The sequence below is a fragment of the Sminthopsis crassicaudata genome, chromosome 3, assembly GCF_048593235.1.
Source record: "Sminthopsis crassicaudata isolate SCR6 chromosome 3, ASM4859323v1, whole genome shotgun sequence".
In the NCBI taxonomy this organism is placed as follows: domain Eukaryota; kingdom Metazoa; phylum Chordata; class Mammalia; order Dasyuromorphia; family Dasyuridae; genus Sminthopsis; species Sminthopsis crassicaudata.
The window spans coordinates 497,046,633-497,072,316 of record NC_133619.1 but is presented as its reverse complement, the minus strand read 5'-3'; the positions used below and the strand labels follow the sequence as shown (position 1 = coordinate 497,072,316).

At 38.5% G+C, this 25,684-nt stretch overlaps 1 protein-coding gene across 4 annotated transcripts in view; it reads left to right on the top strand.

Annotated features, from left to right (window-relative positions):
- Positions 1 to 25,343, top strand: part of KCNJ5 (potassium inwardly rectifying channel subfamily J member 5) — a 53,046-nt gene extending 27,703 nt beyond the window's left edge. For 2 of the 4 annotated variants that reach the window (XM_074303824.1, XM_074303825.1), the window contains 3 exons: positions 7,603 to 7,689; positions 11,923 to 12,866; positions 17,620 to 25,343. In XM_074303824.1, the coding sequence (XP_074159925.1) occupies positions 7,682 to 7,689; positions 11,923 to 12,866; positions 17,620 to 17,921 (1,254 nt within the window). In that variant the 5' untranslated portion in view covers positions 7,603 to 7,681 and the 3' untranslated portion in view covers positions 17,922 to 25,343. Of the gene's footprint in view, positions 1 to 7,602; positions 7,690 to 11,840; positions 12,867 to 17,619 lie in introns of all 4 variants that reach the window. The other 2 variants (XM_074303822.1, XM_074303823.1) reach the window with 1 other exon arrangement.
- Positions 25,344 to 25,684: the final 341 nt, after the last annotated feature.

Here is a 25,684-nt window from a genome sequence, read left to right as displayed (position 1 = left end):
GGTATGGAAACTTCCTCTACTAATATCTGAACAGCTTTTCTACTTCGTAACTTTAGAAAGTTGCTTGGACCCACTGAGAAATTAAATCACTTTCCTATGACTAGGAAGTCAAAGGTAGAACCTGACCCCTAGCCTTCCTGTTTCTGAATCCAATTCTCTTATCACTGTGCCACATTTCCTCTCAATACTAGGCTCAATGCAAAACAAAACAGAATTGTGTATATGTATTATAAAGAGACATAGACTCTTCACTCTGACTCTCTCTCTCCCCAGGAAAGCCATCTTTCTTTCCTATCTTTCTAGGAGGAGGAGGTCCTGCTAACTGGTTCCCCCACTGTGAACGTCATACTGCGTTCAAAGAGGGATTAGTTCTCCCTACAGGCCAGAGCTAGAGCAAGGTGTTTATAAGCCCTAGGCAAGACCTGAAATTTGATCCCCCATGTTATACAAGATCTTTGAGCTAATATCAAATACACTTCAACCTACCACAAACGAGAAACCAAATCCCATATGATTCTCGCTCTAGAGCTGTCAGAAACCTTGGCAGTCATCTAGTCCAAACCCCACATATTAAAGATAAGTAAATAATGAACCATCAGGACCTACCATGTTGGAAAGGTTTTAAGTATGGTTCTGTTGACAGACTACATCATTGTCACTGGAGGACCAGCTTAGCCAAATTCAGAAAGACTCATGGCTCTGGAAGATCAGCCACTCAATAATAAGGATTTTAGGGTGGTAGCTCATAGGATAGGGTAGCTCATAAGGATGCAGCCTAAGTTATTGAAAGTTGTACACATCTTAGTGAAATCAAATAGCTGCTGAAGATTTCTTATACAAATTAATTTTGTATGTAAGCTTAAACACTTGTCCCTAGACCTTACCATTCCCTTTATGAATTAGCCATAGAGGAGCCAGGATACCCAAGAGCTCATTAGTTAGATACTAGAGTAAAGTAGTGTTAGACATGCTGGGGCTAATCCTTCCCTGCTTTTATGACCCTCCAACTACTTGTTATCTCCATTCATCTCTGTTCTTGATATTTAAAGAACTTAGAAAAATCACTACTGTTTTGTAACTATGTACTCAATCCAGTTCACAAACAGTAAATGCTATGTACAAGGCACTTTCCTTGGTACTTTGGAGTTGGGGAATGGGGAAGAAGGAGATATTAAAATTAAAAGCCAGTCCTACTTTTAAGGACTTTACTAATCTAACAGAGGAATAAGTTTCTCCCCAATCCCAGCAAGTAATAAAGTTACTGGAAGAACTTTTGGCAAGGTCATTTAACTGAGGAAACCATGCAAGAGGCTTATGGTCGTCCAATAATATGTGTGAGCAACTTCAAGTTGTAAGCCTTTGAAGAATAGAGGAACGTCATCTTCTCTGAGATGAATCAGTACTATCCAGGCCAACAGACAGAGTGGCTATTCTGAAAGGCTCCTAAAAGATGACTGGGAAGACAAAACCTGGGTTTGAGCATAGATGACACTATAGCCTATTATAGCTGAATATCAATCATAATTGACATTTAAGTAATACTTTAAGATTTATTGTGTCCTATGTACATTATCTTGATCTTCACAACATTCCATGAGGTAAATGCTATAGGTATTATTGTCTTCATTTTACAGTTGAATAAACTGACAATACCTAGGGAAAATGACCTAGAGTCAGAAGTGGCCACCTAGTACAACCCCCTCATTTGTTAAAAAAAAAAAGTGGGGGGAATTGGACTTGACCTGTACTTTTCCTTCTTATCCTTAATCAATTATGTCATGATAACTCCCTGCAATATTGGAGAAAGGTATTTCTGGAGCAACCTACATTCTCCCAGGGGTTGCTGAAGGATGGGGAATGTTTTTTGTAGTCAGCTGGAAATTGACACCCATGAAAATGAAATGACCTATCACTTAGGTAATAATCTCCAAAGGGGATATTTGAGCTCAGACTTGCTGATTCCAGTCCCTTTCCATTGAACCAATTTTTAACAAGAAAAAAAAATCATCTTTACCCTAGAAAACAAACAAAAAGCCTTCAGAATTTAGAAAAATTTCTGCTATTTTATAACTATGTGTTTAATCCAGTTCAACAAACCATAAATACTATGTGCAAGGCACTTCCCTTGGCAGGAGTTGAGGGAGATTGGAGATATTAAAATGAAAAACCGGTCCTACTTTCAAGGATTTTACCAATGTAACAGAGGAAAAGGATTTACTAATATAACAGAGGAATAAGATGAATAGCTATAATACACTGCAGAATAACTATGCCTGTTGCAGAAATCAACAGACTTTAAGAAGTGTCCCAAGAGTACAAAACATTCTGGGTTTTCAAATGGGAGTTCCTTGTGCTATGAAGGATTGGTCTGGTCTCTTATCGGTTTTAGTCTTTGTGCTTTTTATCTTACCTCCTGGGATTTTATGCCATTCCTTAGGGAACCCAAGTCCTTGTTAGCATTTATAGGGTACTGAAAATTCTCAAGCCCTGAAGAGCCCCTACAATCTCTGCTGGAGGGCTCTCTAAGCTCATGACACCAATTGGACCAGCACCACAGCAAGATGCTCTATTTAAGCCCTTCAGTTGTACATTAGTGACTACTAGTAGCATCCCTTCCAACAACCATCTTTGTCTGACTTTGTCTACAGAAGAATCAAGGGAGAAGGTGGGTTGCTCCAGAAATATCTATCTCCACTACGACAGGGAGACACTATGATCTAATCAATAGAGCATCAGAAGGAAAAATATCAGTCAAGTAAAGGTCAAGTCCAATTCCCACCTTTTACAAATGAAGAAAAGAAGTCTAAAACAGATGAAATTACTTGACTAAGATCACACAATGAGTAACTGACTAATGCAAGTAGGCTTTATGACTCTAAGTCTCTGGTTCAAGGAAAAGAGTGTTTTAACATTGTAGGTGCTGGATTCAAATCCTGCCTCTGTGACTTATTACCTATGTGACCTTGACTTTGCATCTCTGATGTTTGTTTTCTCACCTGTAAAAGGAGTGTAAAAGTGAAGTGGTATATTGGATACAGTGTTGTGCTAAGTCAAGAGAATTCTTCCTTCTGAGTTCAATTCTGGTTTCAGACACTGATTAGCTATGTGACTCTGGACAAGTCACTTAATTCTGTCTCAGTTTCCTGAGGGAAAAACCACTCCAGTATCTTTGCCAAGAAAACCCCTCATGAAGAATTGAAGATGACTGAAAATGACAAAAAAAAAAAAAAAAAGGATGTGGTTGGACTAGCTGATCTCTGACTATATTATAATTATGCTGTATTCTATATTTAGTTATCTTATTCCATCCCTCTATGAGATGAGTGAGGTCGTTAATAACAAGATAGGTTCTGATTCATCCTTGAATCTCCCTCTTTCCCTTCCCCCAGCTCACCTCTTTATGATAACAAACCCCAGAATCTGAAATAATTTTAGAAATTCATTAGATTGTTTGGTAGGAAGATATCTGGAAAGAAGGTGTGGCTCCCTCTGTGCATCTTTGTGAGGTTACATTACATAAAGACATTAACCTGACTGGCCTAGTATAGGCTGTAGGTAATCTCCAGAAGGGCAATTGCAGATGTGATCAGTGGATAAGTCAATCTACCTTGGGGAATGCAAAGCACAAGCTTTGGGTAGACCCAGAAAAAGATCTGGCATAGTCATAGTGTCTCTGAGGTCAGCTTCCCCTCTAAAATAGGCTTTTGAGTTGGACAGTTTTCTAGCTACATAAATCTGGGTTCAAATAATATTAGTAAATGATAAATAATAAATATTTTCTCCATCCCTTCAGGCACAACATGATTGTTGAATTGAAATAAGAAATAGAAAAGGGTAGGAATTTTTAAATCTCAAAGAGAATGGTGTGTGGGGGGTGTGTATGTGTACCCAGGCTCTTTGCCATTAAGCTTTAGGTAATATGGCAAATACTGCCCTACAAAAAGATGCAGAGCTTAAAATATAAAAAATTAAAAATACAAATAAGGCCAGGTCAAAATGATTCATGGGATTCAGAAGGTAGCAGGATTGGAGTTCATAGGCTTTAGAGCTTGAAAGGGACCTTTGAAATCATTTAGTCCTGCTCTGGGGTCTGAGCCATCAGTTACATCATAGTTATAGGATTTATGTGTTTGTTTTCATTGTAAAATCTCCTACAGTTCATTTTAACCCATATTCATAGCCCTTTCCTACTGAACAAGGTACAATACTGTGACCTTAGGTAAACCATGTCACCCATGTAAGCCTCAGTTTTCTTACTTGGGAAAAAGGAATAATAATGGAATAAATGTCCCTTGGTATGGTGAGGACCCAGTAATATGATCCAAGTCCTTTGAGAATAAAAGCACTATAGTAGTGCAAATTATCATCATCATCATCATCACTATCATCATCATCATCACTGCCATCACCATCATCACTCCTTGAGAACAAGCACTAGCTTGGTTTTTCTTTGTACCCTGGACTTGGCACCAATAGGCTTGGGCCCTAGCCAATTGTATGAACTTATTGGGATGGAACATTTCTAGTGACATGACAAATTTACTACTATCCTTATTATTTTTATTATTATCACCCTAGGCTCAATTCAATTCAATAAACACTTATTAAGCACTTACTATATACTATGTTAAGTACTAGGAAAATAAAAAGATAATCCCTGCCCCCAAGGAGCTCACAATCTAATAATTGGTAGAGTGGTTTTCAGTGTACAATCAAGGAAGCTGAGGTATGATTAATGTTTATCAACTCATTACCTCCAGGCCAGGCCAGAATAAGAATTCCAACCTCTCCATCTCACTCTACTTTGTATCCTGGATCCCAGTAGCCCTTTTCCAACTTGGTCCTAAAAATATTCCTGGAGAAGAATGAAAACAAAAATCCAAAATCTGTTCTTTTTTTTCCCAGCTCAAGGTCACATAGCTAGTAAGTGTCAAGTGTTTGAGATCAAATTTGAACTCAGGTTCTTCTGATTCCAAGATGGGTGCCCTATCCACTGCATCACCTACCTACCCCCCCAAACCTGTTTTTCAAAGGAACAAAAGTTAATTGTGCTTTTTAAAAAAGCTGTGACAGGTTAAGTTTAAAAAATAAACACACAGAGTCAAAAGGAAACAATATGTTGCAGCAGACAGAAACCTGAATCTGGATACAAATAACGAGTTCATATCTCATCTCTGCTCTTGAGTAGCCTGTGTCCTTTAAATAAATAGCATTCTCTTATTAAGATTGTTTCCTCATCTATAAAATTAAAAGGCTAGCTCCAAGGATGTCCTTAAGTAGAAGTATGGAGCACTCTGTCTCTTCCTCATTGCTGACAATCTGAACAGGTGTCTTTAGCTGAGGAAAATGCACAGCAAAGTAACCACCTCTTAGGTAATAGGGGCGCCAAATCTAGTCAGGATTAATGGACTAAAACTCATCACCTTTGAATTGTTCTGGGAAAACAAAATGGATTCCCATTAGTTTCCCAGGGGAAGGGAAGGGGGACATTTAGCCTCCGAGCTCCCTTTTTTCAGCCTCTCTGAGCTGCCTGGTGGTTGCTTTCAGAAAAGTACTATTTTTTAAACTGAGACACAGAAGGGAAGCCTGGGCCACGAAAGAACGGCGTCTCGGTTTTTTATGTTTCCTGGCTCAAAGCAGGTGGCCGTCAGGGGACCAGAATCCAGGCAAGAGTCATGAGAAGTGTTTTAAAAACACCAGTCAGGATGTTTCATCCTGAAGCAGCCTGCTGAGAAAGGAATTCACATAAAGTCCCAGGGCCTTAATTGAATTTGTAGTGCCATCTCTTCGTGAGGAGCCTGACTACTCAGGCTAATTGCTTTGGTACACTAGCTTGCTGCAATGCAAACACAATGATATTTTATGTCTGTGTGCAGTCTTTCAAGGCCACACATCTTTCTCCCACTCCTGTCTCCAAACTCCTTCTTCCCCTCAGTATTTGAAAATCTTTGTTTTTCTGTCACTTTTCAGGCCTCCCCCCTCACCAAAAACTTGGGTGCTTTGGGCACATAGTGCAGCCATAGACCGAAACTGAGGACAGAGCAGCTGTAAATCCTCAAAAAGATAGGGTGGCCAGGGGAAAGAGCCCTGGGACTGGCTGAGGGTCTGGGGGGAGAGAGACAGAGACACATAGAGAGACAGAGATAGAGACAGAGACAGAGAGAAAGAGAGGAGAGGAGAGAGAGAGAGAGAGAGAGAGAGAGAGAGAGAGAGAGAGAGAGAGAGAGAGAGAGAGAGAGAGAGAGAGAGAGAGAAGAAGAAGAAGAAGAAGAAGAAGAAGAAGAAGAAGAACAAGAACAAGAACAAGAACAAGAACAAGAAGAACAAGAAGAACAAGAACAAGAAGAACAAGAAGAAGAAGAAGAACAAGGAGAAGAAGAAGAACAAGGAGAAGAAGAACAAGAAGAATAAGAACAAGGAGCAGGAGAGGGAGAGGGAAAGGGAGAGGGAGAGGGAGAAAGAAGAAAGAGACATGTTGCCCAGCTCCTACAGGGGCAGCTCCTACTCACAGAGATTGTCCTTCATTCTCAAAGATGATTACTATTATAATGCTGAAGAAACTGAGGCAAGATAGAGATTAGAGAGTTTTAAATATTTTATTTGAGTTTCTGAAAGGGAGAGATAGTCTGGAGGCAGAGGAGAATCCATTCTGCCTCAGGGGCTGAACTGGACTTTCTTCTCAAAGAATTCAGCATCAAAGTGAGATTATAATGATTTTTATTTCTCTAATGATCAGAGGAGACAAAGGCAAGGGGTAGAATCTGAACACTGATGAACACAGGAATTTCCAGAAAGGGACCATCAATTAAATTCTGACAGGTTGGGGGTAGGACCATAAATTCTTGATAACTTAGGTGGACTTGGGAGCCAAGATGTCTGAATGGAAGATCTTTCCCTTATCTGAGATTAAACATTTACAGTTTATGACCCTAGAGTAGCCAGCCCTAAATTATATCAGTCTTAATAATCAAGGGAGGGTTGCAACCAGGGGGATTGAGGCAGAACAATTCAGGGAAATTGAGGTAGCCTAAGTAGGAAAACTGAGGCAGGACAATAAAAGGAAACAACATTATGACATCAAGGAGGTGACACCATGACATGCAAGTGAATTGAACTTAAGTGACATGCTATTCTATATTTAGTGGCAAAGATATCACCAGAAATACCTAGCCATCCCAAAGTATAAAAGAAGAAATCCATCCAATATAAATATTAAACCAATTATAATTAAAGACTCCTAAACCAATTTTTCTACTTTCTCCTTCAATAGAGCTGCTTTGGACTCAAAAGATTTCTCTTTATCTTCTAAGATGAAACCTCTGTTTTATTAATCATTAACTCAGGAAGTTTACCACCTTCTCTCCTACTGAAGAAGTGCTCATATGATCCAGGTATAACTTTAGAGGTAAAAGAAAAATTCCTAACTCCAGACCATACAAATTCAAAAGTTCATAAGAATAGATATCTTCCCCTATTTGTATTTAAAGATTGAGGAAGAAGTGAAGATTATGATTATTCCTATTTTACAGATAATGAAACTGATCCTGAGACAGGGATATCATATGTTTAAAGCTTTTTTCAGGAAATTATGTGGCTTTTCAGTTGCAGGTACTATCTGACCAGGGATGTCAGTGATTTCTGACTTCCTACAGCTACAGCTTGGAGAAGAATCCCTATCACTATGGATAGGTGAGTCCTATTGTCCTGGGGAGCATTTAAGCTTGTAGAGAGGAAAGCATGATTCACTGGTGAACCAGTTTAAATAGATATAGCCTCTCTTCCTTTTTTCTACCAATGTCTGTCCTTTGGTTTTTGTACTTTTCATATCAAAGAGATTAATCTGCTTTGTTGGACCTTTAAACTTTGCCTTTCCCTAGATTTGATCACATCAGTGTACCATTTCCTATTCACCTTCAAAAGAAGATTAAAGTTAAGAGAGCCCTAATGAGCTTGCTTAGATTTTAATAAGATTTGCTAACATCATTGTCTCAGTCTGCATCCTTCAGATTACAGGTAGAGGATCCGGGTATTTGAAGATATGCCAAATACTTTCCTTGTATGTTTCTTGAGGCAAGTTTATCAAAGCCCCTGAATCCAAAGAAAATATTCTGAATTTTGAAATGTCCAATTAAATCCTTTTAACTTTAGGAAGATTTTTGGAATAAGGATTTTTGCAAATCCTTGAAATGAATTCAGAGAGTTAAGGCATGGTCAGTAAAATATATAAGCTCCTTGAGAGCAGAAACTATTTTTCACTTTTAACTTTCTATCTCTAACACCTTGTATTTAATAGTGTTTGTTTGTTTTGCTGATACCAAAAAATGTTGTTCTTTTTTTTCTTTATTCAATTTTTTTGCTACTCTTTAAGTTCCAAACTGTCTCCCTCCCCCTCTTCCCACATGACACTAGAGAAGAATTTGGCACAGATTTATAAAAATATGTAAAAATATCCATGCTTCTATTTATCAGTTCTTTCTCTTGGAGTAAGGATAGCATCTTCCTTCATAGGTCCTTTGTAGTTAACTTGAATATTTGCAATACTTATAATAACTTAATTTTTATTGTGAACTTAGTAGTTCACAATTATTCTTTAAACCATATTGCTTCAATTTGTACGAATCTTTCTCTTGGTCTTGATCATTTCACTTTTCATCATGCCATTTAAGTTTTTTTTTCATTTTTTTTCTAAAATCAACCATTTATCATTTTTTATAGCACAGTAGTATTAAATCACAAAACACTTGTCAAATTGAATTGTTTACTAGTTAGTGTTGGACACATTATTTGGACTTTCCATGCCTCAACTTCTTCATTTTTAAAACAAAGCTTATAATAATAGTTTATGTTTTCATAGTGCTTCCTAAGACACAAAGAACTTTCATTTATAAATTATGATTTATCTTCAGTAGTAGTTTGATTTGTATCTCTATTTTATGCATCTACAAACACAGGGTCATATAAAAATTTCTTGGATGAAAAAGAATTGTGAATGCAAAAAAATTAAGGTAGGCCTAGTTAAGTCAATATATAATCAGGAGAACTGAATTGTAATTATATCTCCAACTCTTAACTAGATGGATGACAACCTCTCAAAGCCTCAGTTTACTTATACATAAATTGGGAACAACAATAATTTCCTTATCTACTTCATTAATATTTTAAATATTATACAGTATAGAAAGTACCATATAAGCTTATTATAGTTATTTTAAATCACTATTATAATTAATGAAGATTATAAAATATCTTAAGAATTATAAATTGCTACAAAATAGCATTTAATAGTCAAATTACCCCTTATGAGTCCTTTTATAGGAGAATTTCATATATGAGTATTAGTGCTTAGAACATCCTTATTTTTTTTAAAACATGCTACAAAGATTTGTCTTGCAATTCTGGGTGAGAATAAGTCGAATAACAGAAGAAGACAATGCAATATTGGCACAAGGCATTCTATAACAATTGTAAGAGAGCAAACCTAAAGTCTTCTCTTTTCCTGAGTACATCCTAAAACAGCATACTCATTACACACAAAGTATATACTGGATCCCAGCATTTAAAATTTTCATGATACTATCACTTAGAATGCTAATAACTGATGTTCAGAATCAGTTCTATTGTTGGATCCAAAAGTCCATTTGGCCCATCTCTGGTCATTGTTCATTTTGGAAGAGTAAGATTTCTACCCTCCCGTCCTTTCTTTGTAAATGTAAACCCTTTGGAGTCAATAACTTTTGTTGTTGTATCACAGTATAGTGCCTGGCATATTAAGGGTGTTTCATAATGTTAGTTGAATGAATAAATGATTCTGACGAAAGGATATTATACTTCATGAAGAGCTATATTCAGTCCTAGACTTGATTTTCAACTTTTCTGCAAAGAAGCTCTAAAACCTTCCATCTTATTGTCTCATTTATCCTTGTAAGTAGGCTTGACAGGGAGTGGAGAGCAGGTGATGTAGTAAAATAGGAAATGCACATTAAAGTTACAAAGCAGATAGTGCCTTGTATGACCCCATCATTTGATTTGGGGAAGGTCTATATGAACCTGCTAGGCTTGGCCCAGGAAGGGAAAAAGAAAGACTATGTTAGGGGGCCTTCTTTAGTAGAGGATATCCAGGAGAGACTGCTAACTGATGGATTTATGTGCTGGTAGATTTATGAAAGATGTTTTGCATTTGTTTAAACAACAGTCCAGATTTTTTATTGAGATGAATGTAGGTTTAAAAAAAAAGAAAAAAGCCTACTCATAAAAATGACAAAGGATCTAAATGACTTGTATCCCTTGAGGTGACATTAAATATGATCTACTTCCTGGAGGGGGCAATTAAAATAGTCAAAGTATAAATCATGAACTACCTTAGTTTGCAGGCTCCACATATTCTTAGCCAGCATCACAATAGAAATGTTAATTCTTTCCAGTAGCATGTGAAATAAACTTGTAAGAACCCTAGGTTAGGAAGTTGTATAGAACTGGATGTCATTACTTATCTGTGGGAGCAAACTGGATAAAGTATGAATCCCATATCAACCATCTCTGGAACACATTTGGAAGACATTGGGAAATTGATATTCTAAATCTAGCTCTACCACTCTTTGATTTGATGAACATCCTGCCATATTGTTGTTCACAAGCTCTTAGAAGGCAGGGGCTGTATCTGGACCACCTTAGGACAACAGGTCCAGCAAGGTTACACTTAGTAATGTGGCATTTTAAGGGTGGTGGTGGTGGTGGTGAGGATTTTATATAGTTATCTTCTATTAGGTATTCAAACTTTTGAACTGATTGATCACTTTATGTTAGTCTATATGTTTAACATCTGTCATATCACCCCCTCCTATCTACTGCTATAACCACTACTTTAGCACAGATCCTACTGATCACCTTTCTAACCATTTCAATGACCATTTGAAACAGATCATTCTGCCTTCACTTTCATCCCCCTTTGATCTATCTCTTATATCACTGCTAGAATAACCTTTCTCTTGCATTTATTTAGCTGTTTTTCCCTCTACACAAAAATGTTCATTGGTTCTCTATTGCCTACCAAATAAAGATTGCCTACCAATTAGATTCCTTCACAACCTGGCAACAATATACCTCTCCTGCCCTTTTCTTTTCTTTTTTTCTTTTTTTTCCTCCTCCTGCCCCTTTCCAACCCCAACTGCTCTTTAACCACAAACATGACTTCCAAGCCTTTGCTCATACAGTATTCACCTAGAATATTTGTTTTGGAAATTCTTATTAAAGCTACTTCCATAAATTCTCCTTGATTCCCCTCAGTTGATAATAACCTTTTCCCCTTTGAACTTTACATGGTATTTTATACCCCTCTAATTTACTTATCATATATTATTTTGCTTTATAGTTTCTGTGCACATGTACACATATGCGTGCATATATGTTTACACACACATATATGTATATATACATATATATATGTATATATATACACACACATATATATCTCTACATAGCTTCCTGCTAAAATGGAAGTTCAATGACAATAAGGACCTCTAAACCTATATCTTCCTTTCACATTATGTCTTCTCTAATAGCGTCCCCCAAGTAGTCATATAATAAATGTTTATTGAATCAAATTTCCATGCATAATAAAACATTGCATTCTATGGTAAAAACTGCTCTCTTGCAGTTTGAGGAATAATCATGTAGAGGAAAATATCAAGAGACCTAGATCCTAGTTTAGTTCTGCCATTAAGTTAACTTGGACAAGTCACTTCGTCTCAGTTTGCCCATATGCAAAGTTGGAGAGGGTGGAAGTTACATGTTTTTTATGGTACCTTTCATTACAATAATTCCATGCTTCTCTGTTTTGCTAGGTTTCTCTACTTAGGACATACATACTCAACTGAACCAGAAAAGTCAGTAGTGCTGATTTATGTCTCTTTTACCCCAAACTAGCCACGCTATGGCTGGAGATTCTAGGAATTCCATGAACCAAGACATGGAGATTGGAACTACCCCTAGAGACCCCAGGAAAATTCCCAAACAAGCCCGTGATTATGTCCCCATCACTACTGATCGGACCCGTCTCCTGACGGAAACCAAGAAACCCCGGCAGCGATACATGGAGAAGAGTGGCAAGTGTAATGTGCATCATGGAAATGTCCAGGAAACCTATCGCTATCTGAGTGACCTCTTCACAACACTGGTGGATTTGAAGTGGCGCTTCAACCTCCTAGTCTTTACCATGGTCTACACCATTACCTGGTTGTTCTTTGGCTTTATTTGGTGGCTCATTGCATACATTCGGGGAGATCTGGACCACGTTGGAGACAAAAACTGGGTTCCTTGTGTTGAGAATCTCACTGGCTTTGTCTCTGCCTTTCTGTTCTCCATTGAGACAGAGACCACCATTGGATATGGCTTCCGGGTCATCACAGAGAAGTGTCCAGAGGGAATCATCCTCCTATTGGTCCAAGCCATCCTGGGTTCCATAGTCAATGCCTTCATGGTGGGCTGCATGTTTGTCAAGATCAGTCAACCCAAGAAGAGAGCAGAGACCCTCATGTTTTCTAACAATGCAGTCATTTCTATGAGGGATGATAAGCTTTGTCTCATGTTCCGGGTGGGGGACCTCCGAAATTCTCACATTGTAGAGGCCTCCATACGAGCCAAGCTCATCAAGTCCAGGCAGACCAAAGAAGGGGAGTTCATTCCCCTAAATCAAACAGACATTAATGTAGGTTTTGACACTGGGGATGACCGCCTTTTCCTGGTATCCCCTCTCATCATCTCCCATGAAATCAATGAGAAGAGTCCTTTCTGGGAGATGTCCAGGGCACAGCTGAATCAGGAGGAGTTTGAGGTGGTGGTCATCTTAGAAGGCATGGTAGAGGCTACAGGTAAGACATTACCAATTGTCCTCAAAGTCCATGGAAAAGCTTGTTTTAGTGTGACCTTGCTATGTCCCTGTTCTACTACATATTACCTATAGGCACTTCATCTTTCTGAGATTCAGGACTCAATGACTAATAATTCTAAATCTCTAATTCTATGGGACAGTCACCATGTGTCTCATCCAAGAAAGTCAGACTCGATCTGAAAGCATAATGTCCAGGTCCTTGGGAGAAATTAAAAGTTATTTTACCACAGATTTTGAAATTCAAATATATATTTGAAACATTTCAACATGTCACGGTTAGGAGGGACTAGATCAGGAGTTCTTAATGTGAGATCTATGAACTTTTAAAAATATTTTGATAAACATATTGCAAAATAATTAGTTGGCTTTCCAATCTAGTGCATTTTGTTTTATTCACTTAAAAGATATTATTCTAAGATTCTCCGGATTGCCAAAAGATGGAATATAAAAAAGGTTAAGGAATCCTAGACTCAAGTTCAGAGAGAGCATAGAATTTAGGATAGAGAGAGCAGGATTGACTCCTAGTCTCTAATTTGCTTGCATTAATCTCATCTCTCTGATTTTCAGCTTTTTAACTTATAAAATGGGGAGGGGAAGAAATGCTTGCATCTCTCCCTTGCAGTGTTGTTATAAAAGAGTCTCACTATAAACCTTAAAATGCTATGGAAATTGGAGTAGTTATGAATATAATTTAGTCTTTACTCCTGCCCCCTGAACAATCCTAGAAGATTGCTTACCTACTTGTTCAGTTCCCTTGTAAATAATGCTGCATCTTCAATGAGACATAAATACCCAGAGGTACCATGGAAAAGCATCCTGGTGCTCTGGCCTGGCACCTTAGCCTGGGACTGTTGCTACTACTTAAAGATACCTGCTTGGTTCTGTGCCAATGTAGCACACTCACAGTGTGGTTTCTAACAACCAAAGGTTTCTGAGCAGACTCTTGGTCCTTGACTCTCTCCTCTCCCTCCCCTAGCACAGCCTCCTGAGGAATCACTGGATCAGTAGTATAGAACTTAAAGACAGAACCAACCAACTCATTTTTACAAGTGAAAATACTGAGACCCAGAGAGATTGGGTTTTATCCAAGTTTATAAAGGCAATGAGTAGGTGAGGATTCAAAGGCAGGAGCCAGGATTCTAGATCCCAACAACTTGCCCTGCCCTTTCCTGTCACTGATTTTCTGCCTTATATCTAACCACTCTTCTTTCCCCCCATCTGCCATACCTGTGCTTTCTGCCTTTCCTGATTTGGGCATATCAGGAAATGATCCAAATCTTCCCAAAGCATCATCGGAGAAGGAGCCTTGATCTGAAGTGGGGATGCAAGTTGTTCTAGAAGGAACTAAATAACACCTTCTATCCCCAAATCCTTCCCATTTTAGAATCATGCCTAGAGATATTTCAAGTCTAAACCTGAAACAGCAGGTATTAGTAAGTGTGGTTACCAGGGGCTGTTGGAACAGGACCTCTCTGGTGATAGCCACAGGGCCATACAATTAGCCCAGGCTGGAGCGTCCATTGGAGCTGTAGAGAATTGCCAAATGGCACACACTGGAAGCCTCAGGAATCAGTGGAGCCATACATAAGCACAAATGCTGGAAGCTAATTGCTGTCAACGCTTGAGGACAATAAGTTCCTCAGATTCTGAAAGACACTTTTACCATGGTCTTGGAATCAGAATCAGAGCAAGGAGATTCTCAGGCAAAAAAATGGTCTTTCACAGATACATTAGTGTCCCCCAAATCCATTATCATCATCAATGAAGATAATAAACAGGCCAGAGATCCTAGTCAGAACAAATAAAATAATATGTGAGAAGTTTTTCCCCATAAGCCTTGGTGTCCATTGGGAAGCAGTAGAGGCAATCCAATGCCAAATTTTCATTTTCCCCAAAGAAGTCATGAAGAGTACCATCACCATGCCTGCTCCTCCTAGGGAAATGAAAGGGGGGAAAGTAAGCCCCTTCAAACTCCCTGAGGTCCTGCCTTCAGAGGTATATCTATAGAGAAGCTCAAGCAAGAAAAGCACAATTGCCATTTGTCTTTACACCATGAAATGTTACTCTTGACCCAAATGCAAAACATTTTCCAAACAATGGGACAACACAATCCCAGTAGCCTACCTGTCAATCCTAGTTCAGAAGGGCTCACCCTAAATCAAGGCTCAACAATCTCTTTGGTACCAATGCCATTTAGGGGAACCTGAAGTACTTGTTTGTAGCTTTGCATGATTTCCTATCCTTCAGTAAGTGGTACTCTCCATAATGAATAATAATTGACTTTTGGAGCTTATTTCCCCAGTGGGATCTATATTAAATGAATTAAAAATTGTTTTGGCAAACATGTATGATAGAATGATAAATGGTGACTGAGGAAAACTGAAATATGGGTAAACTTTAGGGTTAGCATACAACTATCTGGCTTATTTCTTGGAGCTCTTTTAATATACTTCTCTGAGTGGCAGTTAGCATTCTTCTGCTTTTCCTTGAAATTTTTAAGGGTTACACTTATATACCCTTTGTAGCTCATAGGATTGTCATGAGGTTTACATGAAATACTAGATAAGAAAGCACTTTGAATAGTATGACTTGCTGTAAAATACAATCAAGAAATTATAATATGAGGCAGCTAGAGGGGCATAGGTAAGAGTGTTCATCAAGAAGATCCTAGTTTGTAAAATACTGGTCATTAGAAAATAATGTCTAGTATTTATATAGTGCTTTAAAGTTGGAAAAGAACAACATATGTGTGATCTCATTAGAGATCACAACAACACTATAAAGTAGGTGCCATTATCATTCCGGTTTTACTGATGAGGGAAGTGAGACTGAAGTGGATTGAGGGACTTGTCATTGTTAACTAGCTAGCAAATATCTAAAGCAGAATTCTAATTCACTTCATCCCACTTCTAAGTGCAGGATTCTCATCTGCTACACCACTCAGAAAACACCTAGCCCCAGAGTTAACAGGAGACCCAGGGACCAGCAGTGTTGGGTGTAAGGTACCCTAGAAAGATAGCTTTCCTTTAGAACAGTCACACCAAGATGTACCTCATCATCAGCCCCATTCAAGTGCTCCTTTGAACCTGTGCCATTCAGGGGAACCTGAAGTATTTGTTTGTGGTCCTGCATGATTCCATATCCCATGGGAAGGAGTACTCCCTATAGTGACTGTTGGAATTAATGGAACTTATTTTCCCAATGGCCTAGACTATATAGAGAGGAAATTAAAGAATGTTGAAGAAAGGCCATCTCCCCATGTATGCCCATGTATGAATCTCAGCCACCTTGTGGCCAATGTTGGGTGGAATAACTAAAGCTAAAAAGTTAGAAACTGAGGGAGAGAAACAGTGAGAAATTAAACTATTTGTCTGGTACAAGCTGTGGACCAGCTTCCCTCCAGTCTTTTCTTTCTGGATGAGTCCTTAGAGGCAATCTGCTTCTAACTTATTCAGTTCCCCAACATGGCCATGATCATCCCAGTGTGGGAGACCTGGCCCAGGCAAGAGCTTCTGAGAGAAGGCAGCACGTGGCCTAGAACCCTGAACCGGCCTTGATAATGTAGGAAAATCTAAACTGGTGAAAAATAAACTAACACTGACTTTAAACCAGGATGCCTTGATGTGAGATCCAAGATAAAAACATTTCTCCTCCATGCTCAGAGGGTCTATTTCCTCAGACCAAAGTAGTGGAGAGCTGAAAGGTTACTTTCCTATGTTCCAAAACAGAGAGATTTCCTCAGCCATAAAATAGAGCTTCCCTCCCTCTCTGGGGAAAAGCCTAAATCTAAAAATACTGAGAGCATAGAAAGCTAAGAAGGCTAGAGTTATGTTGATGGTGAATTAGAGATGATGAAGTATTTAGTGTCCCTGAGCAAAGAACAGAGGATGTGTGGGTGTACATATTTCTTTCTTTTAAAAGAAAATGTGTATTTCAAATAAACAGAGTAGGAAAGGATTATGGAGGTGACTAGTAATTATTGATAATAGCAGTAGCACTCGTTTTTGATATATGAACATGAGATTCCCACTGAAAGCTTCTCTGACACCTTATTGGGGTCAGAAAGGAACTTGGGATTACTGGAAGCAGTGCTAGTGAAGCCCAAGTTCTGATAGGTACAACAAATGTTTTGAGTACAAGCTGACCATAAATGCTAAGCTCTTTATCCAAGGACCATCCTACCTACCTAATTTTAGAGACATCTATTCCTGGACTGTCTACTGAACAATACATGTCTTTTCTTTTTTCCTCTTCTTTTCTTTCTTTCTTCATTTCATTCTTTTTTCTTTTTCCTTTTTTCCCCTCAACCTACCAATCAATAATAAACATGAACATTTTGGAATGCAATGAAAAACAAATAAAATAAAATAAAAAAATAAAAGGTTTGTGAATGAAACCCTGTACTTCATGAAGACTACCTCCAATATAGTGCTACGTAAACAGTGCAGGACTTGGAGATAGGAAGACCTGAGTTCAAATACAACCTTACATATCTATTATCTATGTCATCCTGGGCAAGTTATTTGTCAGTCTCAATTTCTTCATTTGTAAAATGGGGATAAATTATAGTACCTAATGCAGAGTTATTGCAATGAAAAGATGAGATGATCTATGTGAAAACACTGCAAATTTTACAGCAATAAATAAATATTTATATATATATTAAATAAACATTAATAAATACCAGCCTATCCCTGTGGGGATCAGTAATTCTCTGTCCTTTGTTTTCCTAGGGATGACTTGCCAGGCCCGCAGCTCTTACATGGACACTGAGGTTCTCTGGGGTCACCGCTTCACGCCGGTTCTCACCCTAGAGAAGGGCTTCTATGAGGTAGACTACAACACCTTCCATGACACCTACGAGACCAACACCCCCACCTGCTGTGCCAAGGAACTGGCAGAGGCCCAGCGAGAAGGGCGGCTTCTTCAGTACCTCTCCAGCCCCACTCTGTTAGGGGGATTGGGCCAAAAGGCAGAGGAAGGAGAGGAAGAAGCTGAGCGGGGTAGAGCCAGAGAGACCAGTAGCTCTGTGTGACTGCCATGCCCCAGAGAATGGAACACTGCCTTCTGGTGGCTTTTCTCCAGCCAGTCTCCTTATGACTCCATAAGGCAAACTAACTGAGATGGGTAATTTAGGTGGCTGGAAATGTGAGCAGCTCGGAGAAGATAGGTATTCTAGACAGCCCTCTTCTTTCCCAACGAAATGCCATCCTGAGCACCATGACACATACAAACATTGCTAAGCTACCTGCTCTTACACCTGTAAGGGTTATAGTTCTGTCCCTTCCATCTTGTCCCAACTGAATGATGTCTAGGGGTCCGAGATGAAAGTGAGACTTTCTGTCTTATAATTATCATGTCTTTGCTTTTTGCTGCTTAGCCCCTAATTTCTCTTCCCACTGACCCTGGTGCTTTCCCTGAGCTGGATTTCTAGGCTGCTCTCAGTAGACATTGCTGAAGGGCTGGGATGGAAGTGGGGATGGAAGGGGCAAAAGGCACTTCTGCCCTCGGCTCCATTAGGCCTTGAAGTAGATTCTCAAAAGAGGCATTCCCTGCCTTCAGAGAAGGAAGCACTCTTTATTTGAGAGCTTTTGCCAGTTGGTGGGGCTGGCATTGAAGAAAGAATACTATTTGAGATGTCTATTATTAGTGTGTTGAGTTGGGTTTGTTTTTAAAATGTAATCTATTCACTCTCTTAGAAGTTTCTAGTAAAACCTGGACTTATGTCTTAGTAAAACCAGACCAGGGATGTCAGATTAAATTTGGTTTTTATTAGCAATTTATAAAAGCATATTCTTTATTATGCTGTGCACTTCAAATATCTTCCAGATCAAGGAACACCAAAAACTGGTTCTGTCCCAGAAAACTTTTGCTTAAGGAACTCAAAATACATCTAATTTTCATCTTATTTTTCTTTCATATACTAGAGTAAGCCTAGATGAGAACTGCAGAAAGTGAGGTTTACAGACAATGTTAAAGCTGGGAGGGCAGAGATGAAAGTGGGGGAGTTGGGAGGGAAGCAAAGAGGAATGAAATTATAGATTATTTTTAAACAATCACCTGCAAAAATTAGTTCCTAGGATGTCCTGATTTTCAGTTCAATGGCCTTCCTATTTTTAGGAACTATCATTACAGGCAAGGGGATAGTCAAAGATAACCTTTTCACCAAAGCAATTAATATATCCAGGATGAGCCAGGTGGCCAGGTTTAAGTTACTAACAGTGTTGAAAGAATTCCAAGACTTAAAGCAGTGGGCCTATAAATGGTCAAATGGAAATACTAGGTGCCCATTTGATGTCAAAAAACTAACCTTAAGCTTCATAATTAGGAGAAACTGTATAAAGCCTGTTATTAGGAGCCTCTCTCAGTTTAGCAAAGTGATAGCCTTAATGATAGGGGACAAGGAGGTAGGGCCTGAGGCAAGGAAACACTAAGAAAGAATAAGAACAGGACTCCCTTTCTTTGACTTCTCCATCCTCATCCCCAAGGGAAATCTCAGAAGAACTAGGAATCCATGGGGAGATGGGAGGTAAGGAAATATAACAGGAAAAAAATCTCAAAAAAATGTTACCTTTTGTAAGAGCTTAACTATTTTTCATCTGAAGGTATAAGGAGAGTAAAGTTCAATGCATGTAACTCAGAGAGTATTTAGTAAACAAAATTTGGAGGGTGAGAAGAAAGGAATGACTTTTGTCTGTCTGGTTAATGGAATAGGGACAATTCTAATTAGCTAACCAGACTTGGAAGAAAATTTATCCAAAGATATCAGGGCTTCAGAATCCTCTCCAGCCTCCAAAGTTGACATTGCCTCTATCCACGTTTGTCATTTATCATTCTGTTAGCCATCTTTTCCTCCTGTTAGCATTCCTTTACCACTAAGCCAAAAGAATGCAGATATCTTGCAAAGCCAGGATTCTTTGTCAAAGAGGTTTCTAGATGAGCAATGATGCTGCTTCCCTCTTAGCCAACACTCCTCTTCCGGCCTTGGAATATGTACATCTTTCTCTGTTCCCAGCTCTGATACCTTTGTGGTCCTCTCAGCTCTACTTCTGGACTGTCAGTGACCCAGAGCAAAGAGGAGAGCAGTAAAGTTCTCTGCTAGACCCTAAGGCTTCTTCAGGCTATGAGCCAGATCACATTCCCTTTGTATGTGGTGATAAATTGCTGTGATTTTTTAACTCTATAAAACACACTGGTAACATGGAAACTGCCCTCAACCTCTCAAGAAAAACAATAATAACAAATCATCCTCACAGAGTACTTTAAGGTTTACAATACACTCTCCTCAACAAAACTCCATGAATGAGATATTGGATTATCTGATTTTTGTTACCTATGTTCCTAGGTACATTATGAAAATGACTTTGTAAGTACCTGGGAAAAGCCTTGGAATCTTTTCCTGAAAGGTGGGACATAAAATAGAGGAATCATTCTGAAGAAAGAACATGCTGAGGGCAACATGGCCTTTGACAAGCCCTATTCCTGGCCTTTGACAAGCCTTATTCCCATTCTTTTCCTACCTTTTCACAAAGTAGAAACTTTAGTACTACCACATCTTAGATATAAAGTTTTGACCTCATAACATCAAAACTGAGAGAATGTCTCTCTCTCTGAATTCTGCAATAGGTTGATGGCTTTACAAAGACAAACTGTGGATTTTTAATATTCGCATGTTTCCAAGGCATTTTGTGGTTTATGACATTCTGAAAGTTTCAGAAGCTAATCACTGACCTCAGTTTCTGTATATTGGAAATTACCTGTGGTAGAGGCTTTTATTACCTTTGGTAGAGAATTTGGATATTTTTTAAAATAGCTCTGATGAAGTAGAGTACTCCTTAACTTCCCAGTGGTCTTAGTATCCTTATATGTAAAATGAGGGATTGTACTAAGTAGTCTGTAAAATATCTTCATTTAGGAAAATTAGAGAAGCAAAAGATCACTCGGTACTTAGGTTGAACAGATCCAAATAGGAAAGTTCTTAATCATTTTGGCAAGTATCAGCATTGAATCATGACCTGTAGAATTTAGGAGTGAATATTTATGTACATTTTCTATGTACCCCCAACAACCCTTTTCCCTGCACAATATCCCTATACCTCACAGTGTACTAGAATTCTGTGTAGTGAAATATCATAGAAACCTAATTACATGCAGAAATTATGTAAACATGCCCTTAAACAATCACTTCCTGAGACAGCCTCACCATGGACATATGCCCAGAGAATGGCATAAAAACTAATGGGCTGAGCATTGTGTAAGGTCAAGAATAAAAGGAGTCCATGTCTTATGATTAGGAAGCTCCAATTAAGTCAGTCGTTTTTACTGAGCCTCAGCTTTGATCCACCTACAGTATTCTCCTGGTGGCAGGATAATTGGGAAAATACCTTTTTTTCCCCTTAGTCTCTGGAGAATTAATGGATTGTGAAAGGCAATTAGATGGTAAAGAATGGCTTTCTGGGGAAGGAATCATTCATCCTATCTGCCTTGGTTTTTGCTAAAGAAGTCACTGAAACTGATGTGTCAAGTCTTGTTCTGCCTGTGTGGGATTTTTTCAGCCTGCTTATTAAAGAAAGAAAATGCCATTCTGGTGGCTAAAAATCCATCACAATGAAGTGGATCTGATCTTCCCAAACTGTTCCTTATTAAAAACAGGCACCTACTTGCATTGCATTTCAACTCCTACACTTCAGACAGGCTTAATGCTCTTGCTCTTTTAATAGTTTTAAAGAAAAACAGTCAGTGACAATGGCACTATTGTGAAACTGAGGTCTGAAAATGAGGAAATGAAGAAAGAGACGAGTGATTAACACAGTCAAGAGGCAAGAGGTTGGTTCCAGTTCTGAATGTTGGATTGGGTTAGCACTCAGCCTTTGTATAGAAAAATAAAGGGGAGTACTAGTAAAGATAGAGATAATTCAGGATATTGGAGGGGGGAGTCCAATACCAATGCTTCATCATCATGGAGATGACTCTGAACATTTACTAGAAAATTTTAGAGAATTGGGACTTGAATGCTGTCAAAAGATCAACTTATCTAAATATTGAAAAGATTATCATTCGTAGACAGGCCACCAAGTGATAAAATCTTTGATCAAATAATTTCATCAGTGACTGGTAGATAATTCATAGAAAAAAATTCATTTTGAAAGACCTTAAGTATTTAGAAGAAAAATCTATTTACTCTGACATGGTGAATAACTGGTTTATTCAAATTGGATAATTGTATAGAAAGAAAAATCCACTTTGGGATAGATGAGAATAGAAAGTTATTTAGAAAGAAGGGCAGGGCTATGTCATAGTGAAAGTCTGAATCGTGGAGTCAGGAAGACCTGGATTCATACCCTTTGCCTTCTCAACAGAGTAACTATAATAATGGGCAAGTGACTTACTTTCTCAGTACCCTCAGGTTGGGATATTCAGAGAGGACCAGCACCTTTAGCATGGTTGCTCAGCCCTTTTCAGAACTTGTCATCTATGTTTGGTGTTCACCTTCACCCAACTCTCAGTTGTAGTTGTAACATGGACAGTTTCGGCATTCCCTGGTAAAATCATCTTGACAAATGGGTAAAGCCAAGCTGAGGTAACCTGCAGGACTCAAACCAATCAGTGAGTTAGAGGCATGTCTATAGCAAACATATGAAGACTTCCTCTAGTGGAATAGGTGGATAAGAACATATTGTTCAACTGGTGATGAAGGTGGTTCAAATAGGCATTGTAGAATACCAAGAGCCTGGTCAAACATCAAAGATGCCAAGGTCATCCATTGTCTTGCCACTGGATTTTGATGTCTTTTGAAGAGAAGATGAGGCTAATGATTTTGTGCAACTCTGCCTCACTTAAATATAATTCATGTGCAAGACATTATCCTGTGATGTTATTGATCTTAAAAAATGAAGGATGAACAACATCCTAGACAACTCTCTAAGTCGGGGTCCTTAACTTGGGATTCACAGATCCCTTTTAGGTTAGGGGGAAAGATACATCATTATTTTCACTAACCTTTGAATTCCTTTATAATCTTATGTGTTTTATTTTGTGCATTTCAAAACATGATTCTGAGGAGTCCATAGACTTAACTAGAACTCCCAGGGAGTCCAGGATCACAAAAATTAAGTACTCTGATCTGTATCAACTTTTTCTGTTAATCAAATTATCCACATGATTGTCAACACTATCCTTCATTTTTGGACAGTGTAGACTCTATTCAAATCTCATCTTTCTTTTAGGCAACATGGTCACTAGTACCAAGCTCATTAAAGGGATTGTGAAACTAAACATTTGCAAAGTACTTGGAGATTCTCCAAGTTAAGACCAAAGCTTCATGTGGAAAATGTCATCATCAGAGGAGAATTTGAGGCTGACGTTTTAATTAACTATGACTACATAAAGGCAAATTTAAAAGCTCAGATTTATAAGAGATCAAGTCAGCAAAAGCTCCCTAATTAAATGGCACCAAAACTAGACACCTTTTCAATAAGTTAATTAGTCTGGCCTGGTTCTTTTAAAATCAACAAAAATGGGAGGAGGTGGGAAATGAATATTGTAACTTGTAAAGAATCAGACCTACATTGATGATGTATAGGCAATTATGATGTCTGGTTCAATTATGTCCCCTCCCCACCATCAACTTAGCACAAATGGTTGAGAGCTGATTCACAAGCATATTGGCACCATCCCTGACATGGACTGAAAACAGGTGGAGAGTCTTTAAATTAGCACTAGATAAACACAGGGGGCAATATCTGAGAGGAAATGGCCTTCTTGGAAGTGAACATACAAGGTCCAGGTAAAGAAACTGAAAGCTAAGTAAGCAGTCATCTGTTTCCCTACAGCAGACTTGGTTATTCCCAGTAACTTATCTTCTGAAACTCTCATGAAGTTCTATAATGGTTATTGCAATCAGTGGCCAAGTGAGGAAAGAAAAGAAGGAAAAAAAGATTGCTGAAACATATACTAGGACTCCTAACTACATTACTGAGCATAGAATGAATTTCACTGAGTCCCAATGAGTCTACATACAGCGGGGAGGGGGAACATCTCCTTAATGCAATAGCATAGACATGTATGATCTCTGAAGAATTCACTGACTAAATTCTAGGCTGGTTGCAAAGACTATGCAGCACACTCCATCATTAACTCTCCAGGAAAGAATAATGGACATATAAAGATTTTTTTTTTTTGCCAACTAGCTATTTTTTTTTATTCTGGGAAGCTGCCATTCAGATAATATGTATATAGAACTTTATATTAACAAAACATTTTTACATACATTGATTACTTTGATCCTCATGTCAATTCTTCAAGAGAGTAAAAGTAATAAAAAGTAGATATATAGATAGATAGGAAGGAAGGAAAGAAGAAAGAAAGGAGAGGAGAAGAGAAAAAAAGAAAGGAAAGGAAAGGAAATAAAATGAAAGGAGGAAGAAAGGAAGGAAGGAAGGGAGGAAGAAAGGAAGGGAGGAGGGAGGGAGGAAGGGAGGAAAGGAGGAAGGAAGGAAGAATATAAAAGGAGGGAGGGAGGAAGGGAAGGAAGGAAGGGAAGAGGAAGGAGGGAGGAAGAGAGGGAAAGTAGAAGGAATAAAGGAAGGAAAGGAGGAGATGAAAAGGGAGGGAAGAAAGAAGGGAAGGAAGAAAGAAGAGAGATTCAGGGAAGGAGAGGAGGAGGGGGAAGGAAGGGAGGTCAGAGAAGGAAAGGATGGAGAGACAGAGAAAGGGAGAGAAGAAAGGAAGGTGGAAGGAAGGATAGATAAATAGATAGAAAATTGGATGGATAGATAGGTAGTAAGACATCAAATTGGAAGAAACTTTAAAGATCACCTAATGCAACTCCTTCATTTTAGACATAATGAAATTAAAGTTTTAAAAGTTAAAGTTTAAGATCATATAGCAAGCCATATCTAAAGTCTGGTCTTCTGTCTGCTGGCATAGAACCCTTCCAATTCACCAAGCTGGTTCTATGACAGATGAAGAAAATGAAACTCAGAAAAGTTAATGAAGGTCACATAACAAGTGCTCAATGGAATCCAAAGTCAAACCGAGGTATTTCTGGTTCCAAATTCAGCGACCTTTCTATATGCTAGACCATATTTCCTAAAAGAAATTGCCTCACATCCCCAATATAGAAAAAAAATTGATTCACTAAAATCACTGACCCTTTAGCAATATTGGTGGAGAAATCCAAAGTATTCTCCCTAAAACAGACTTGTCATTTTATAGAATAGTCATTTTATAATAGTTCCCAAGGACTATGGCCTATACTTTTCTATAATCAAAAACCTAGTTTGGAGATAAGTTCAGAGATTCAGACTTCTTTGGGGGTAATGATACAATCAGCTAGAAAGTAGTGATGTCTTCTTTGTGTTTGTAATGTGTTTGTCTCCATAAAATGGAAAGCAAATGTCACTGTCATATTCAAAACCACCATTGAAATAAAACATGATACTAAGGTAAAAGATTAGTATTTCCCTCTGCCTGATTTGATGCTCTGCTGGAGTAACAGTTCCCCTCCCAAAACAGTTCAGTTGCTTCAAAATTGAGCCAGTAGTCATTCATGAGTTCACACACCATCTGTTTCCCCTCACGCATGAGAGCTCAGCTGTGTCTGGCCCTCTCAGACAAAGAAGAGAGAGGAGAATTCCAGATTCTGGTGCAGACCGAAGTTCTTTGCCCACTCATCCCTTGAGGTTAGAAAACTGACTATTTGATTCAATTAATTTCTATTCAATAAACATTTATGAAGTGCTTACTATATACGAGGAACTGAGCTGAATGCTGGAGATACAAAGACAAAAATTGTCC